This window comes from Heloderma suspectum, chromosome 1 (genome assembly GCF_057233095.1).
Source record: "Heloderma suspectum isolate Gila_16-S chromosome 1, 16-S_ref, whole genome shotgun sequence".
Lineage (NCBI taxonomy): Eukaryota > Metazoa > Chordata > Lepidosauria > Squamata > Helodermatidae > Heloderma > Heloderma suspectum.
Window position 1 is genome coordinate 366,499,832 of NC_139458.1, and position 17,498 is coordinate 366,517,329.

At 41.8% G+C, this 17,498-nt stretch overlaps 1 protein-coding gene across 1 annotated transcript; it reads right to left on the bottom strand.

Annotated features, from left to right (window-relative positions):
* Window positions 1-672: 672 nt before the first annotated feature.
* RBM34 (RNA binding motif protein 34) lies at window positions 673-15,985 on the bottom strand. Its single transcript, XM_084828161.1, has 11 exons — window positions 15,913-15,985; window positions 12,390-12,561; window positions 8,630-8,769; window positions 7,795-8,020; window positions 6,613-6,672; window positions 5,413-5,456; window positions 4,574-4,657; window positions 4,312-4,375; window positions 4,171-4,213; window positions 3,069-3,187; window positions 673-1,102 (listed from the first exon to the last, which is right to left on the bottom strand). The coding sequence occupies exons 1-11, from the start codon at window positions 15,951-15,953 to the stop codon at window positions 821-823; spliced, it is 1,275 nt and encodes a 424-aa protein (XP_084684287.1). The 5' UTR covers window positions 15,954-15,985; the 3' UTR covers window positions 673-820.
* Between the last annotated feature and the right edge of the window lie 1,513 nt (window positions 15,986-17,498).

A 17,498-nucleotide genomic window follows, 5' to 3' on the forward strand; every position in this document is an offset into this window, starting at 1 on the left:
TGTGGGTTAACAGTGGGTTGTTAACCATGAGGGTTGTGAACTCACTATGCTTCTGTATGTTCAGAAACAATCACAACAAATGCACACACATCTCCAGTAGAAAGGACAAATAATGTTTTGCAAGAACAGGCTTGTAAATAACCCATTGCCTGTGATGAATAAACCTCCTTTAAAGAAAGCTTTATATGAAGGTGTTGCCTTTTTTTTTTTTAGGTTAAGACCCCATGTAACTAACATAGTGACCTGGTTCACACGTAACGACAACCCATCAGTTTAAAACATCTGTTTAAAAACTGATGAGTTGCCAGGGATAGGGTAGGCATGCTGCCTGCAGCATACCCGTCTCTCACACTTTTACTGCACAACCCACAATCAGCTCCTTCCTAGGTTGTGGAGCGTGATGTGCAAGTCCGGACCACTAGGTTATTTAGGTGCTAAATAATCCAGGGGTTAACCCATGGTTTGTTGTTGGGTTAACTGCTAGTTTGTTCAGCTCCCAAACAACCCAGTGTCCAGTTCACACAACATGCTCCACAACCTACAAAGGAGCCGATCGTGGAGCGCGTCCCCAACAACTCACTGGTTTTTAAAACAATGGTTGTCACCCACAGGGCCAGTGGGTGAAGATGGACTAGCAACATTGTTTTGAGTTACTTTCATTGAACTTTCTTTGCTTATCTTCCATTTTTAATATCATTAATTAATCCAGCTAAGCCTGCAATTTGTAACTGTGATAACAGAATATGTAAAAATTACAAAGCACTGCCTATGCAATAAATTTTATTGAAAAATACAATTCGAAATTTGCAGTATAACAGTTTCACTTTGTTTTTTTCAGAGTTTTCTTCACGTTGTTTTTTGACCTTGCTTTTTTCCTCTTTTTTACCGTGGTTGCTTTTTCACCAGCGAAATTACTGGAGTATACTTTTGCATTTTTCAGCGAAGAGCCCTTTGTATATTTCAGTCCAACAGGGCTCTTTACATTCTTGTCTAAACTTTTCTGTTGTGCTTTTTCTCTCTCAACACAGCGTTGTACTCTTAGCTTTCTTCCTTTCAGTTCAGAATTGTTTAGTTTCAGTGCAAGTTGAACAGCATCTGTAGTCTTTAAGGAAAATAAAGTGTTAAATATACAGTGGCACTGATCTAATATTCTACCCATTCACATTCATTCATTCATTCATTCATTCATTCAAAGCCTCCCTTTTAGGAAAACTCCTTACAAGATGGTTTCCTTGTAAATTTAAAACAATAAAACATTGCACCATCAATACAAACAATAAAATCACAACAAAATATAAAATAGATCAGTTTAAAAGTTCTCTCAAAAATCCTATCAGAATACCCAGATGAAAACTAATCATAAAAGGCCCTTTGTTCTATATAGCCATATTTTAACCAAAAACATATAAAAGAGACTTATAGTTACTATGATTAGGAAATACCAGAGCAAACAGTAGCTCCAGATTCCCAGTTCAACATAAACTCTGCTACATTTACCCCCATTTTAATGGAACTTTTGAATAGGAATTCTGATTAAAAATTTAACATGGCATACCCACTAGGAAAGTGACCCAACTGCTTACAATAATATTTTCTTTTCAATTATTTGAAGCAAGACAGGAATGTAAATTTGCTGTTCACAGACAAATCAACTGTAGTTGAGTTTGTGCTGAGGGGAGCTAGAAGTATCTACACAGAGCAGAAATTCAACGTACATCTCTGGCTTTCTAATGCAATATTCTTGACTACTGCAAATGAGAGGTTGGTGTTTTTGACTCTGATCCTGTAATCTTTTTTCCAGGGATGATTCCAGAGAAGGTTTTTATTGGGCAATCACCCTGCCACATTCATGGAATTTTACAGGGGGCCCAAATGATGTCATCTTCAATTTGTAACCCTCCTGTGTTTTCCCACCACTTCTTCTGTCTTTGTTTTTACCAGAAAAAGTCCGTTAACAAAGAAGAGATTGAATAGTTGCACAATGTCTTTTGATTGGTAGCACTAGGCGCCATCTGTCTGGAAGCACCCCTTTTGACCTTTTCACTAAAGAACGACTGTAGATGCCATGTATATCAGTCTTGGATTGTCCTAAATACACTGTGTATTAGAAGTGAAAGTAGTGACACCATCTGCCAACAGCAGGATTTGAATACTGGTATCCTACAGAGTAATTCTAAGTGGAGTTGAGCAGGGACGGGGCGGGGATGAAGTGGCAGATCTCTGGCCACTTCTAAAGCCCTACTGGTTTGCACCAGGCAAGGTGGATGTGGAAGGGGGTGCACTTATCTTTTTTTCTCCCCTGCTGGCATTAAAAAAAAAATCTTCCCACTGGTTCCAACAGGAGGGAAAATACTTTTGCCAGTCTAAGGCTGGCATAGGCTGTGGGTCTGATCCAGGGGCCTCACACGAGGGCAACGGAGGGGCCTTGGATCCAGCAGATCAAAGACGGCTTCCACTCCGACCTCCAGAATGCCGTTTTCAGATCGCCCGCCAGCGAGGACACCACCGGTGGCAAATTTACACCCTCTGAGATTTCCACAACTATACTGCGGGCTTCTGCAATGGATACACACCCCTGCCAGCAGAGCTCTTCTTCACTGGGGGAGGGGCACTTCTGTCCCTAAACTCCCTGCGAAAGTTGTCTGAGGGGTTGGGATGGCTCTCGTATCTGCTGGGCTACAGATTCATGTTTATAGACATTTCGGAGGGGATGGTTGTTGATCTTTATCCTTGCAGCACTCGGTGGCCACATCATGGAAGACTGCCTGCTTTGAGAACAACTTGCATGCTTTCAACCTTGCAGCGGGAATGTTTCTACATGGTGTTCTTCCTTACGCAATTTTAGGGGAGGTGTCTGGATATGATGTCATCATTAGTGGAGTTGGGTGCAGATTCTATTAGCTGTTTAGTGCTTACATTATTATAATTGCAGTGAGAACTTTAACATGGCCACTGGGTTGTTGCCAGGTGAACATATAACACCGGCTACCTTCAACCACAGCAAGCATTCAAAATAACGTAATGCCATGTCAAATTTCTGGTAGAACAGAGAATGACTAGTGACGTACCTCAAAAAGAACATAACCAAATCCTTTGCCAGCGCCTGTGTTCCGATCTCTTACAATTCGCACACCCGCAACGTTTCCACATTCAGAGAAATGGTTTCTTACAAGAGCATCATAAATTTCTGAAAATAAATAATATTTGAAAAAAGTGTACTGGTGTTAAAATCATTGTTTTAGGTGTATGGCCAAAATTCTAAACATTTTCCTTTAAGATTTAAATGGAAGAAGTTTTTACTGCCTGCAATGACTACTTCATCTCTGAACTTGTGGAAGAGTATGGTTGTGTCCACATACAACACTAAGCCAGGATTTAGCATTACATACAACAGCCTCTGTGAGCCTGAGCAAACCTTGGACCCATGCGCTCCCCCTCCCATGCACTTGAGAGGAAGACTCCAGCCAAATTTAGTTTAATTCTCCCTGAGTCTTGGCTTATCGTCATGTATAAACTGAGAAGCATGGTTTAATAAAAATCTGGTCAGTTGCTAAATAAGCCAACAATCCCAGATTGTTTTTCTGCATTTAACGAACTAGAGCAGGGGTGCAAAAAGTGTGGCCTGCCGAGCCGTTTCTGGTGACCTGCCAGACCTCCCCGCATCTGCCGCTGCCAAAAAAGTGTGTGGTGGCACTGCCCTGGGTTTCCCTTGCTAGCACTAGCAAGAGAACCCCTGCCCTTATGTTCCAAATCCAGGCTCATGTTCATGAGCCTTCACAAGAGTCCTCCTCCCAGCCACACAGAAAGAGGGGAGGGGAGTAGGGAGCACACAAGGCAAAGGCTTTGTGCAGACTTGCAGATGCTCGTGCAGGTAATGCTAAATCCTGGCTTAGCCTTACATGTGAACTGGCCCTGTATCTTTCCTAAACTGTCACAATATATAATGAGCATCATTTAACAGTTTGTTGCAAAGCATACAGTTCTTGATTTTGACAGTTTGCCTTTTTTAAAAAGGAGTATACATTTAAGCATATTGCTTAATAGTCTAAATCCATTAATCTGCAAAAACTACAAGAAAATGGATTTCATCAGGCTCTCTGAAATAGTAGCATTTTTGCTAGAATAGTTTACATACGTTTGATGGAGTGTGACATTTCACCTAACACTTACCGTAAGGGAGATTTCCCACAAATACAGATCTCTTGTTATCATGCTATAATAGAAGCAAATGAAAAGATTTGAATCAATAGCCTAAAGAAGAAATGGGGGGTAGGGGTGGGGGTGTCTTCCTACAGCATTTCAATTACTTACAGAAGTGGATTTTGAAGCAAGGTCAACTCTGATGTGGAATCCGCTGGTAAATTCTGTTCCATTGCTATTAAAGCCATAAAAGGAAAAAGTAATCAGAACAATCAACTACCATTACATTTAGGTGGCACACTGCATTATTTTAGGTGGGGGGACCCTTTACAAGTTAAGATTGATATGCTTTCAGTTCTTAAAATTTGCATAAATAAATGTGCACCCTGACATTTTATAAAATCAGACATCACCCGTAAATTAAAAAACATACCGTTTTAAGGCATTATTAGCCGCACATTCCTCCTTGAAAACGACGTAAGCATTAACATACTTCATATCAGGATGCACCTTTCGCCTGAAGAAAAAAGAATTTTTTCTGTACATTTAATTGGAAATTATATTTACACATTGGTAAGACTGGTCCTAGAAGGCTTTAGAACTTACAGCACCATCTCATACTTATTTAGATGCAAATTCTACTGAATGCAATGGGACAGCATACTTTCTAAAGAATGGCCAATTCTTACACTCCAGAGCACATAAAGATCAATCTCTGCTGTACTTCCTCCAAGCCCAAAAGTAGGGCAGTTTTGTTGGGCTGAAGGGGACAGGGTCTCCCTCCTAACCCAGTGGGATGCATCCTATTTGCCTCAAAAGCTATTCTTGCACCAGATCTATGTAATAGTAAGGGACTGGGCAGAAAGTTGGAACTGCTTTGTATTTCCAGAGCTACAGTGCAACGCATATGCAATGTTAGTCTAACTTAACTCCTATTCATTTCAACTGGTCTACTTTAAGTAGGACTAACACTGGATACAACCCACTACTTGCTGCTCTGCCATTTATACTGATCTACAGAACTAGGAATTGAAGAATATCTTCAGTTCCCACTTTGGTCCAGAACAGTCGAAAGGCCACCTGATCTTTAGCAAACTACATTGCTAAGGGTGGTTTTCACAAGCTTTTTGGTTTATTATACATATTTTATTTTGGAAATAACACTGATTAACAAAATGTAACAGCTAGGAAGCAAAATGTTTAAAATATTAAGTTAAAATTTGTGTATAGGGGGTTCCTCCCAAAATTGAAACACAAAGTTATATAACCTACTTTATGGCTGCCATTTTTTTGGATAAAGACTCCTCTGCTGGAATCTTAAAGGGAAAAAAAATAGAAATGCGTTATTTAGTAGGCCTTGTTCAGCTATATAACATATTATGTACGTTTTGGATTTGTTTTTAAATCACAGGTGACAGAACATCCTTATAACTGGATCAGGGATGTTTCCAGCTATGCTAGCACCCAACCTATAGAGTAAAAATAATTACCAAATACTTCAGGAATAAATTAGGAAACCTAGAGCGCAAGCCTAAGATGTTGACACTCAACAGAAAGAGTTTGGAGCTCTCTGCCTATCCAAAGCCCTTCCAGCAAGAGCTGGGCAGGGCAGGGCAGGAGGACAGAGGCTTTGACAGCCTCTCCATCCCCTGTTTTAACAGTTTTCAGCTCAATAGGCCTCTCATACTGTTGTTGTGTCCACTCCTTGATACAAACCCTTAGGATAGGATGAGTAACAAATAAAATGGAGGAAAATGTTTACATTATTAATGTTTGCCATGTTACAGAAAACATTTGCCCTATGACATTTTCCATATTAGACATTAAATTTCTCATTTTAAATCCAGTATGAAACAACCTTAATATGCTTGCAGCTATGATGTTCAATGAATGAACACAGTTCTATCCGATGCACATTTCTGCAGTCAGATACACCAAGTTCTTAACAGATTTGGCAATTTATCGCACCCAAGTTCAATTTCCTATTTATCTGGGACATCCTCTTTTTGATTTAGCAGATAAGTAAAGGCAGTATCATCCAACTTTAGGACAAAGCTTGTACGTGTTTATACTTCACTGAGACTCCACATCTAGATGTATTTATTAAGAAGCAAAGCCATCTAAGTTCTGTGGGACTTGGCTCCAAGTAAACATGAGTAGGATCGGCCAACAGAACAAATCATTTTATTGCAAACCACCACAAAATGGTGAATATTCTTCAATAACTTCCATTGAATATTTGCCCCAATTTAAAACCAGTATTTTTCCCATGAAGAGAAATTTCCACCCAAGGTGATATGACCCAACAACCTTTGCCCAAGGGAAACTATGAAAACAGAGCAGCACAGAGGTAGAAGGTGATAGAGCTGCTACTCTCCCGCACGCAGTGCAATTTTGGCCCTGTCCAGACATTGGAGGCTCTTTCCCCATGAACAGTCATACAGCTAATATGATAAAAAATAACAAACATACCAGAGAGCGGAAGCGAATTGATTCAATTTGTCCATATTCTTTGAAAAATGTCTTCAGCATCTAAATTCAAACAGACTTTTGGTTAAATTGGTTGATACAAACACGACAGATCACAAACAAGCTACGAATATTTTACCTATACAGAGTAAGTGGAACCCCAAGGCCTCCACAGAACTTATTTGATTTACAGTATAAAGAATAGAAAGAAAAGGATATTCCAGTAATTTAGTATTTGTTTTACTAGCAGAAACAATACTAAAGACAACGGGAAAGCTTGGCTTTTCTAAAGCTACGCTTGATCTTAGCCAAAATGCCAAGAAGTGATTCTTCTCTAAAGCTAAGTTATATAGTCTGCTTTAAGATAAAGAGAGAGAAAAATCTATGATGTAACTTGATAAATCAACACAACAAAACTCAAATTTAGGTGCAATTTACCATATTAATTTACTTATACCAGGGGTGGGTAGCACATAGGCCATCCAAATAAATATATTCTTTCTTTTTAGGGTGAAAATGGCATCCATAGCCCTACAGAGAGCCAAAAGGGTCACATCTAACTTGTTTGCAAACAAACGTTGATCCTTTTAGTGCTCTGTAGCTGCTACAGAGTGCCAAAGGGGTCAAATTTTGTTTGCAAACAACCTAAATTTGACCTTTTGGGCACTTCGTAATGGATCCCATTTCAAAAAAATACATACAGTACATTCAGGAGTGTCACATGGACTGCAGTCTTTCCCAATGACCAAGTCAAAATGGCCCCCCGAAATGACCTCCCAAAGTTGCCCACCCTTGACTCATAACCTTCTCCTAATTTACAAGAAAATCTCACTGACGTCAAAGGGTACTGAAATCAGTGCGTCAGAGCGCTGCAGTGGTTAGCACTAGATAAGGACTGAGGAGACCCAGGTTCAAATCTCCACTCAGCCATGACGTATCATGAGTGACCTTGGACCAGTCACTACATCTCAGACTAATCTACATCAGAAGGTTGTTGTGTGGATATAAATGAGGGTGGGGGATGTATACCACCTTGGACTCCTCGGAAGAAAGGAAGGATATTAACATATTAAATAAATAAAAATACTACCTAGGAAGTATGTTTGGTATCACAGCCTTATTTCTTTTTTTAAAAAAGAGATAGATTCCCTCAAAAGATAGATTCCCTCAAACTTACTTACTCACCTGTGCTGTACAACTAACAGGTAAATTCCCCACAAAAAGAGTCCTCTTATTCTTTAGCATCTCCTCAGCCAGGCTGACTTGTGTTTTCTTTTTTTTAATCCCAGCGTCTTGAACAGAAGCTGAAAAATGTTTGGCAACCAACTGAGAATGTCTATTTTTCAATTTTTGTTTGATCTGTATTTCTTTTGTCTCCTCTTCTTCATCTGCCTGATCCAAAGCGCATTCCCTTGATGAACAGTGGAAAAATGCAACTAAGTTGTTAGCAAGGTTTTTTTTAATATAATCACAGAAAATTCTATATTTCAAATCTACCTAGTTACTTAACAAGACCATCCATTGCTAGTGACGCTGGAAAGAACTATATTAAAAGCATGCAATTACTGTCATTCAGTATACATGCAGTCAACGAAACTTTTGAGAAAAATACGTATATGTATATAGGCAGATTAAAGCTATATTCCTATACACAGTTACCTCGGAGTAAGTCCCATTGAAGTGCATGGGGTTACTTCCAAGGAGACATGCACAACATGGAATCCTAGGAGCCACTTCAAATATTACATGTTTAATAACTGTGGGCCTTCAACTTGTTTGAATCTAAGATAGAGTGCATTTACTTTTACAACAGTACCATTCATTAAAGTGTATACTGGCCACAGAAAGAGGTAAATCTCATGCTACATTTCTAAAACTTCTAACTTGCCTCATCCCCAGAGAAGGTAATGAACCAAAAAACCACCAGTTTTTAGACCAAGGCCTTAAGTCCGATCCTGGGGGAGGGTGATGGCTTTCTTTAGTAGATGATATTGAGCTAATTTTGAAGTATTTCATTTACCTGCTCGCCACTCTTTCATCTGCTAGAGAGAGACCTTTCTTGTTAGCTTTCTTTATTTTTTTTAAAGGCTCTCTTTTAATAGATGAACTCTGACCGTCTGTGGCAATTTCCTCTTCTGTATGCTTGCGTTTTTTATTTTCCTGTTAGAAATGAAAGGTGATTTTAAGCAGTTTGTTACGAAGTGTTCAAACATTTTAAAAATGCAAGGCCACCCATCAGGCAGCAAGAAAATGACATATACATTGCAGACAGCTTCCGTTTAATGTCCCTCCCCACCCCCACCCCAAATCCCTTCATGTTCATGTAGTTTTTTATGTTAAACTGCTCACATATGATCTCTAATGCAACAACATGCACACGGAAGTCCACTCGAGCAGCAGGACCTCCCTGTCCTCTCCTTCCCACTGCAGCCCGCAGCACCTCCAACCCCCAAACCTGCTCTAGAGGGTCCCCCAATCCTCTGAATCCGATTTGGAGAATGCACACGGGGGACTGTGGGGGGGAGGGGAAATTTGTTCCACCAGCAGTTTCCCTTCCATTTGCAGAATGACACCACTGGATCCAAATCAAGGTTCATTTATTATATACCAACAATCTTGGTGCCACGAGGTGGGATTACAGGAACCCCAATCCTTCCGGAAAAGACACAGTCAGTGCACTGCTGAATCAACCCATGTGGGAACAGATTTCAGACTTCAGTGGTAAAGTACAAATTCAGCCTCAAACAAAACAGATGATTTTATCCGAAAATCCGAAATATCTTTTATCAGTAATCATACATTTCTACAGACTGTATCAGTAGAGAACACATTTTTATAAGGTAACCTTTTTGAAAGTAAAAAAACTGAACCTGGCTAAAATGTTAATTTCACAAGTTAGATGACATAAGTTGTATATAAATCATCCACAGGGGATTGTTGAAGGCTTTGTCTATAATGCTTGTTGGTGACAAGGGCTGTGCTAATGCCTCTCTGTCACACAAAAAAGTTATTGCTAAGCATTGCTAATGACAGCTGACAAATATATTGCAATAGCACAATAGGTTTTGTGGGCTTTCAGCGAAGCAGCCATTATTAAAAGGTTTTATGGCACTGCAGACTTATCAGCATTAAACAGCTGCTATTTTTTTAGGTTCTGCTAACATTGGCTCAGCTGGTACCACCAAAAAGGATGTATATTCTTCTCACAGATCAATAGCTGTAAAGAAGAACATAAGCATAAACAATGAGAGGGCTATTACCCTCCTTATGTTAATAAAATAATCTGTCATATTTCAATGTCTGTAACATGAATGCAAACAATAGACAAACTCTAGACTCACTTAGAGGCTTATCATGCCAATGAAATATTACTGAACTATAACTGTCACTTACATAGTAGAAGTAACACCTTATGTGAGCTTATAATTGGAGTAGAAAACATATATAACCTTTCACTGAATTCTGCCAGATCTGAAGCTGAAATAGAGAAGCAGCATATAGAGTTCATGCCTGGGGAAGGGAATGGAGCAGTGGCTCTCTCACTCCTTTTAGCCCCAACGACGCCAACAAGGCTAGAAGGACTGTGGAAGAGTCAGACTTCACTCCCCCCTTCACACAGACCTCTCATGGAGAACAGGACATTGGCCAAAGTGTGCTCCAGCAGAGCAGCAATGGGAGAGTTGTACCTGCGAGGGGAGATACTCATTTCAGCAATTCTGTCTGAAGCGTCATACTCTCTGGGCTGTGGAGGCTCTAATGCCAGTGGGGTGGTGAATCCACTCCGGGTTTCAGTCAGAACTCTAATGGAGCTATCCAAGCTGCTTTGCCCCATTGACATTGGAGCCACCAGCCTCCACTGCCTGCAAGGGGAGGTGCCACGGGCACAAGCCCACCTCTTGCTGAGATAAGGAAGTGCTCTCCCTTCTCTCTCAATCAAATTGATTAAGATTCAAACACACTGATCCAAGGCTGCAATCCTAAGCCTACTCTCTAGGGAGTAAACCTCAGTGAACTCAATGGGAGCTACTGTAGAGTACATTCTTAGTACTGTGCTGCAAATCCCACTTTCCACGGAGAATGGTTTTAGTATTAGTACTGGGTAAGTCTCAGTCCTACACCAAGACAAATGGCTATACACATCCGCATGACATAAACTGCATTTTCAGGGGGTGGGGATTAAAACATTCCGTATTTTCCAAGAGTCACTGGATGCCAGATTATTATTATTCAGAACTGGTGAGGCATCCCAAAGATGAGAGACTCAACTGGTATTTTCTATGCTGGAGAGAAATACGGCAGAATCCAATGGGGCACTTACACCTCCACCTATTCTTTTTGGCCCCACTGATTCCCTTTCGCAAGTGGTGGGACCCGCCAACTGCGTTGCGCAAGTGGGACCCACTGCTTATGGAAGGGAGATTTAGCACTTCCTAGGAGAAGCCTCATTTCTGAAGGAAGGTGGGTTGGCAGAGCTCCCTTATGCAAACTCCACCTGCCTGCCTCTTTCCAAAAATCACCAGGGCAGAAGAGAATTGGTTGGGGCGTAAGTATCCCATTAGATTCTGCCCATAATGTACCAAATTCTTAGCGAATGTGTCATTCAGTATTATATTTATATATATTTTAAACAGAATTAAGCACTTTGGTTTTATGAATATGCAAATTTAACTGACAGATTTGCCTAAAAACTTGTCAGTTCTTTGATTAAGATGCAGCCAATTGGGTTGCAGTCCCAGCATATGCTGACAGAATTTGTTTATATTTATATTTTAACCTGCTTCTCAGTCCTAGGCCCTTTAAGGAGCTTACAGGAAGAAAATAAAAATATAACAATAGCATGAAACGGCAGGGTAATAATAGCACAGCATATATTGCAAGCAACAACCAGAATATTAAATTTAAAAACTCAAAGGAAGCAGCAGGGCACTAAGATCAACCACCAACTCCTTAAGCGCAAAAGTCTTGTGGGGGGAAAGACATTTTCAATAACTGCTTGAAAACAACCATTGAAGCAACCTGTCAGGGCTCAGGGGCATCACCAAATTCAACAGTAGTCATAGTTTCTCCCAAGCTTAAATAAGAGGCTTCCCCAACGTAATTTCATGCAGGACCTACATATTGGTTCCAACTCTTGACAAAAACATATAACCCCTCAGCCTCTCTCTCTTCTGCACCAGTCAGGACCGGGCCTAGCATTAGGCAGAGTGAAGCACTTGCTTCAGGCATCAGGCACTGACAGCAGCAGCGAGGTGTTGAAGGACTGGGTGCCTTGCTGGCCTGTGCCTCCTAAGCCAGGGGTGGAAAACTTGTGGTCCTATGTTTTGGCCTATGACTCCAATGAGCCCTTACCATTAGCTATGCAGACTAGGACTGATGGGGGTTGTAGGCCAAAACATCTGGAGGGCCACAAGTTGCCTAAGCCAGGGTGAGCAGAAAGATCTCCAGATGCTTTGGACTTCAACTCCCAGCCTGACCACTGGCCATGCCAGCAGGGGCTTCTGGGGACTGAAGTCCAAAACATCTGGAGATCTACCTTCTGCCCACCCCTGGCCTCAGCTATCCTGCTGCTTGATTCAACTGCTAGTCTGGTAGGCGTCTGTATGTAGAATGTGGCAGGGGGTACCATCTTGTCCTTCACTTCAGACAGAAACATGTCTTGAGTTGGCCCTGTTGCACTCATTATAAACAACCTGGCAATCTGACCACAAGGTTCCAATGGCTTGACACTGGATATTGAGCTCACACGTTTGGGAACAGCCTAGGAAAAGTAATGTACTTACTCTTGGCACAGGAACATACACTGGCTGGGTTTCATCCCCAGGAATGCTGAACAGTTGCACCAGGGAACCTGTACCGCATGCTGTGGGTTTATTTTGAAACAGACTGTTGGCCACTTGCCCCACAGTGTAATCTTCATTTGAGGCAGCAACAGCATCTCTCTCGCACACTTTGCTATTAAAAAGATAATGTTGGTCATCGTTTACTATTTATACTGCTAATGATTTTACATAAAAACATATGCTATGCGACATAACATTTTAAGGAGTTACTAACAGTGTAGTCTTATGTATGTTTATTCAGAGATTAAACCTGCCTGTGTTTAATGGGGCTTACTCCCAGGTACATGTGTATAGGATTGCAGGATAACATTGCAATCATATACATGTCTACTCAGTTGCAAATCCCATTCAGTTCAATGGGATGGCTAGGGAACACTGGGAGTTGTAGGACTTTTTTTCTGTTGAAACAGGCATAGGATTGTGCCCTAAAATGTGCATTTTTAAAAAGGGCATCCAAAATTAAAGGACATTGTCAAAAAGGAACAAATATAAGTAACAGCTTCTAAAAATTATGCTTTTAGTCAACTAAAACTTCTGTTTCCATTACAGCTGCAAAAATGTAAAGCAATAAGGCTGACAATATTAGTTTCTTCAAAATGGTCTTGTAATAACAAGTTCAAGGTAAATTAAATGATATGGCAATACTGAACAGACTTAGAGAGAGTAGACAAAGCCATCCATAGATTCTGGAATAATAACATTCCACATCATATTACTAGTGATGTCATAGGATCCTAATAATCTCATATCCATACAAATCTTGAGAACACTTAAGTGCTATTCTATTTTAAATGTGTACCTTGGTTACACACATTATCAATGTATCAACCATGTATTACATAACTGAAATGTAATGGCCCTGGAAAAGGCCACTGCATAACCAGGACTTGATACTGAAGAAAGGGAAAATATGACAAATTAACTTCAGTTTGCCAGCTCTCAGTAAAACATCAGTATTCTTATACTTGGTGTGTGGATATTTTAAACCTCATGCATGGGATGAGCTTCAAAACATTTCCCAGGCTTGCTTCACACAGTGGGAGTGTTTGCACATAATGACACAACAGGAATCCTAGTTTAATGAACTATGATGTGAACCAGCTGCATGCTAGTGCAAGCAGCCCATTCACTCCTGCTTCGCTCCTCCCTTCATGCGAGCAGGAAACCAAACGAGGAAGGTGATAGCCTTGTGTGACATTTGAACCTTGGATTATGGTTAAATATGCCCAAATTACCAGGATTCGTAAGCCAACAACAAATCCTGGGAGGGTTCCACCTTAAAGGCAGCCTAAAAATACTTTTAAATACATAAACAAACATAAAGCTAGCTCACATCCTGGTTTATATGGGTACACATAGCCATAACCTCGGGTTAGTATGTCACAAGAAGCTCTCCTGGGTTGGTATGTCACGGGTCTGTTTATCTGCTTGCTCAAAGTGGGAGGAAACAGCCTATGTACTCTAGCATGCAGATTGTTCACATCATGGTTTATTAAGCCAGGATTCTTAGCATATTGTTATGTGTGAATGCTATCACTATATTTTTCCTACACAGGGAATGGTCTGCTTCAGACTCAATCCTGGTTTCATATCCTGGTTAGTAAACTAAGATGGAACTACAGTTTCTCAGTTCAGATGTAATGGGAAAGAATGGCTTAATAAATGTTGGAAGTCTTCAATTCCAGCAAGCAAAAGGAGGATGGAAGAGGAAGGAGTGAGCAGGCCCAACACTCTGTCTCAGTTTAATAAACCACAGTTAAGTTGAAATTGTTATGTCTGAACCAGCCTATAACCTCCAAGTAAAACAATCTGTGCATCATTACTTGTAAAGTATCAGTGCACCATGAGTGTTTAAACTGTTATAAACACACAGACTGGGACATGTATGAATACACCTACCTGCTTCCTTATCCAAGTACTTGTGCAAAATAAATATTGAACTTTACAAGTGAGGGTGTACTAATTTTTTCCTACATTTATTTAGCTATTTCTACCTCACCTTAATAAGATTCCCAAGACAGCTTATTAAGCAAAATATAAAAATCATTGCAGAATATGTGGACATTATCTCTATGTAGGTGTGGAAAAAAACACACAGAAAGCAGTCCACAGGTTCTTGCATGATTGACTTTTATATGATCAGAAACAATTTTCAGATATACAGTTGAGAAAAAAGTAATTATCTTGTCTTTCCAAGGGTTGGCAATACTGCAAGTGGTTATTTCTTTTTTATTATTACACGACTATAAAGATACATTGTCATGCCGCAAAATTAAGTTCAAGGGGCACCAAGCACAAGATGCAATGCAATTCACTAGGAAAGAGTCATGCACCATTTGATGCTGGAAATAAATAACAGCAAACATTTTCCTATTAGCATTTATTGCAGATAAACTGGAGAAAGTGAGAATCTAAAGGCCTTCTAAACCAGGGGTGGGAAGAAGGTAGATCTCCAGATTTTTTGGACTTCACTTCCCAGAAGTCACTGCAAGCATGGGCCTACGATTAGGAATGCTAGGAGCTGGAGTCCAAAACATCTGGAGATCTACTTTCTGCCCACCCCTGTGCTAAACATGCTAAATTGAATCAGTATGACAGATTCCCTCTTTTTACTATTATATGAAGTTAATTTATTGAAATAAAAACGGCAACCTAAACCAAGAAATGAAGTTACCCACTTCCACAATTACTCAGTGAGAATCTGTGAAAATGTCATAATTTTACACACTCAGAAGTCCCATAGAAGTTACAAGTCCTGGGAATAACAATGGAGCAAACTAACCATACAGACAACCGGGGGGGGGGGTCATTTTTAAAGACTCCTAGTGCATGTATGCACGATTTTAGATCAAATTTGATATGTGTCTGGAAAGAACCTTTGAGATTAGGTACTATCCAGATATAATTAATTTCAGTGGGGAGAGGGGGCAATGGAGCCCACCAAACCCCAGAGTTTGCCCACCCACAAGATACATTACATGATAGCTCCCATAAATGAGGCCAAAGCTAACTTGCAAACTCTGTAGAGGACTGGGGCCATGGTTTAACTCCAACTTTGAACTAGCCCTAGATCACGTTTTCGATGCTAGGGCTCCGCTGTAAGAGGTGAGGCGCAATTCTAAAGAAAAGAGCCAGTCTGAGCATCTGCAGAGTGCTTTTCACTCAGCACTGAATAATCACCACCAGCGCTCCCACTGCATGCGGCGGCGGCGGGGAGTTTCTAAGGCAAAGGGAGGACAGCCTTCGGGAGGACAGCCCCGAGCCCCGGCACCTCTCCTTCTCGAGGGTGCGCGTGCACACCACCGCGTGCAGTTGGCTGGCCGGGGCGGACGGGGGAAAGGGGAACGGCGCAAACAGACGGCGCTCAAGGGGCGCCCCAGACACGGCGCACGTCATTCCACGGTGGCCACCAGAACGGGGTCGAGGGGGAAGAGGAGGGGGTAAGGTCGGCCGCGTTCCTCACCCTTTGCCCGCACGGCGCTGAGCCGCCTTGGATGGCTCCATCTCCGCCTGGAGCACGCTCCCGCCGCCGCAGCGAAGCACAGACGTCATGTCCGCAGACTAACGCTGGAGCGGCGCTTCCTGTTCCGCAGACTGCTCCCCCCCCCCGGTCCTTCAGAGCAGCTTGCCCAACCTGGTGGCCTCCAGATGTTCCGAAGTCCCATCAGCCTCAGCCAGCACGGCCGACGCTCAGGGACGCTGGGAGTCGTAGCCCCAAACCTCTGGAGGGCACCAGGTTGGGGAAGGCTGCCGTAGGGCGTAGGCCTCGGCCTGAGAGTGAGTCAGACCACTGGCCTGCCTAGCTCAGCATTGCCCTGCCCGGACTCAGGATTGTTTATTTATTTGTTTGTTTGTTTGTTTATTTATTAAATTTATTAATCGCCCATCTGACTGGTCACCCAGCCACTCTGGGCGATGTACAACCCACCATAAAACAATTTAAAACAATAAAATTTTACCATAAACATTTTTTTTTAAATACCCTAACCCACCCCAAATGCCTGCCTGAACAACCACGTTTTTAATGCACGACGGAAGCTCATTAAAGAGGGGATTATAAGATAATAATAAGAGATCAGACAGACTCAGAGCCGCCCCAGCCGGTGCAGTCAATACTGAGGGATATGGCTTGACTCAGGGTAAGGCAGCCTTCCCCAACCTAATGCCCGTCAGATGTGTTGGACTACAACACCCAGTATGCCCCAGCCAGCATGGGAGTTGCAGTCCAACACATCTGGAGGGCACCAGGTTGGGGAAGGCTGATACAAGGGCTTCACCCACACTTACCCGGAAGTAGCTGTATTGAACAGAGTGGGACTTCTGATGATGTATTTATTTTATTTATTAATGATATCTGTTAGTAGTAATATATTATAAATACGCATAGGATCGAGCTGTTTAAAGCACGGGTCTGCACACAACAAGCCTCCTGTACCCCGAGGCTCCTGTGTGCAATTGAGGACTCGATCTGGGCCGAGAGGGGACAATTTAAGTAGACAGACCTTGGCGCAACCTGACGGGGTGTTTGGTGTGAGGGATTTGGGGCTGGGAATCCAAACCAGTCTCCGGCTCACCTCTAACCTATGAATTAACACTGCAGCGGATTACCTGCAGGTCAGCTGTAAACTACTCTCTGCCAGCCACAGCCTTCCCCGCCCCCAAGCTGCAATACGGAGAATAAATTATTGTATTGGTGTTGTCAGGACTTAAAAGAAATTAACCTCAAATTAAAAAAAAAAATCACCGGAAACACGATGTAAGTTAGGGAACTGCAATCATTACTATGACCTTTTGTTTCTGGGTGGACACCGGGCTGTCCAGTCATCGGTGTGCTAAAATCCTGGATTTCTCCATTGAGTTTGATGGACAGCTCTCACTTCCGCCCTGGGGGAGAAAAAGAAAGATGGCTTCCAATGCAAATCCGGAAGTTCCCCCTGCAGACCATTAGATTGGCTACTCTAAATTTCTTATCTCTGTAGCATGCGGCCACTTGGCCCGCACCGCTGGCGCTAAGGGTCGCACACGTGGCTTTAACTTCGACGATGCTTT